The sequence below is a fragment of the Chondrus crispus genome, genomic scaffold (genome assembly GCF_000350225.1).
Source record: "Chondrus crispus Stackhouse genomic scaffold, scaffold_147, whole genome shotgun sequence".
Lineage (NCBI taxonomy): Eukaryota > Rhodophyta > Florideophyceae > Gigartinales > Gigartinaceae > Chondrus > Chondrus crispus.
The window spans coordinates 176638-177710 of NW_005179017.1; the positions used below are offsets into that span (position 1 = coordinate 176638).

The 1073-nt window shown below is 51.7% G+C and overlaps 1 protein-coding gene; it reads right to left on the reverse strand.

Annotated features, from left to right (window-relative positions):
* Positions 1-155: 155 nt before the first annotated feature.
* On the reverse strand, positions 156-980 carry CHC_T00002634001 (hypothetical protein). XM_005713763.1 is given in 2 exon segments: positions 156-347; positions 348-980. The coding sequence occupies 1 exon segment, from the start codon at positions 978-980 to the stop codon at positions 348-350; it is 633 nt and encodes a 210-aa protein (XP_005713820.1). The 3' UTR covers positions 156-347.
* Positions 981-1073: the final 93 nt, after the last annotated feature.

The window sequence follows — 1073 nt, forward strand, 5'->3', positions numbered from 1 at the left end:
GTTAGGACGCTGTGCCAATCATAAGGGTTGAGAAAGGTACATGGGATGGAACTAGCAGCTATGTAATATATAAAAGCCGAGTTAAAGAGTGATCTGGGATTGCCGTCTCCACTCCCAGCGTCGTTGAGATGGAAGTGAAGCATGACTCCTTGTCATTGAAGATGATGTGATTCGTTTACTTAAGACGTGCTCGTGACAAAAAGAAGTGTCTGTGCTACAAACAAGATGGAATATGTAGAGTATACAAGAGGACGGTGTACATCTCTTGGGCGTGGGCCTCAGAGCAGTGATGCCCCAGAGCAACGCAAAGAAGCGTGGGAGGGTACAGAGAAGAGGGAAGAAACAGACTAGTCGATGACTGCGTCGAGCGTGTTGTCGGTGCGACGTTCATCGAGAGTGAGTTTGTTGTCGTCGATGAATTTCCGAAGACATTTCAAGTATGCCAACAACAAGGCCTTGTCCTTGGCACTTTGCCTGAGCTCGTCTTGTGTGGAATGCAAGTACTCTTGCCGATACATGCGACTGACTTTGGCTTCCCTCCTAGAGCTGATGGCGGAGCGGGATCCTGTCTCGCTGTGGTTGCTTTCCTTGAGCCGTTTGCGAAGGACGAGCTTTTTGTCATTAGCGGACTTTTTCGCGCGGGAGTCGGCTTGATTGTACATGTATTCAACGACTCGTGCGGGGACTGGCCCGGTGACCATCTCCATGCCATGGATAGTGTCCATATCCATGCCATGGATAGTGTCCATATCGTTCCACGGCTCGGGAAGTGTGTACGTTTCGTGGTGCTTGCGCTTGTGATGGTCACAAGGGATGGGCTGCGAGAAAGTGGGGGGCAGTGGGGGCAGTGAGATTGAAGAAGTAGTGGTCGGTTGGGCTGGGGTTTTAGGACTGAAATGTGGGTGGGGTGGGAATGAGGATGTAGAGGAAATGGGAAGAGAAGGGGGTTGGAGGGAGTTCGAAGAGACGGGCTGATGCATGGGAGCCTGTTGGTGGATGTGATGGATGGGTTGAAGTGGGGAGTGAGATTGCAAGCTGTTGGGAAGGACAAAGTCGCGCTGGACGGTGGGGTC

What these genes read in the sequence shown, in the direction of transcription:
- CHC_T00002634001 (XM_005713763.1), bottom strand. Translation starts at nt 980, where the DNA reads ATGCATCAGCCCGTCTCTTCGAACTCCCTCCAACCCCCTTCTCTTCCC.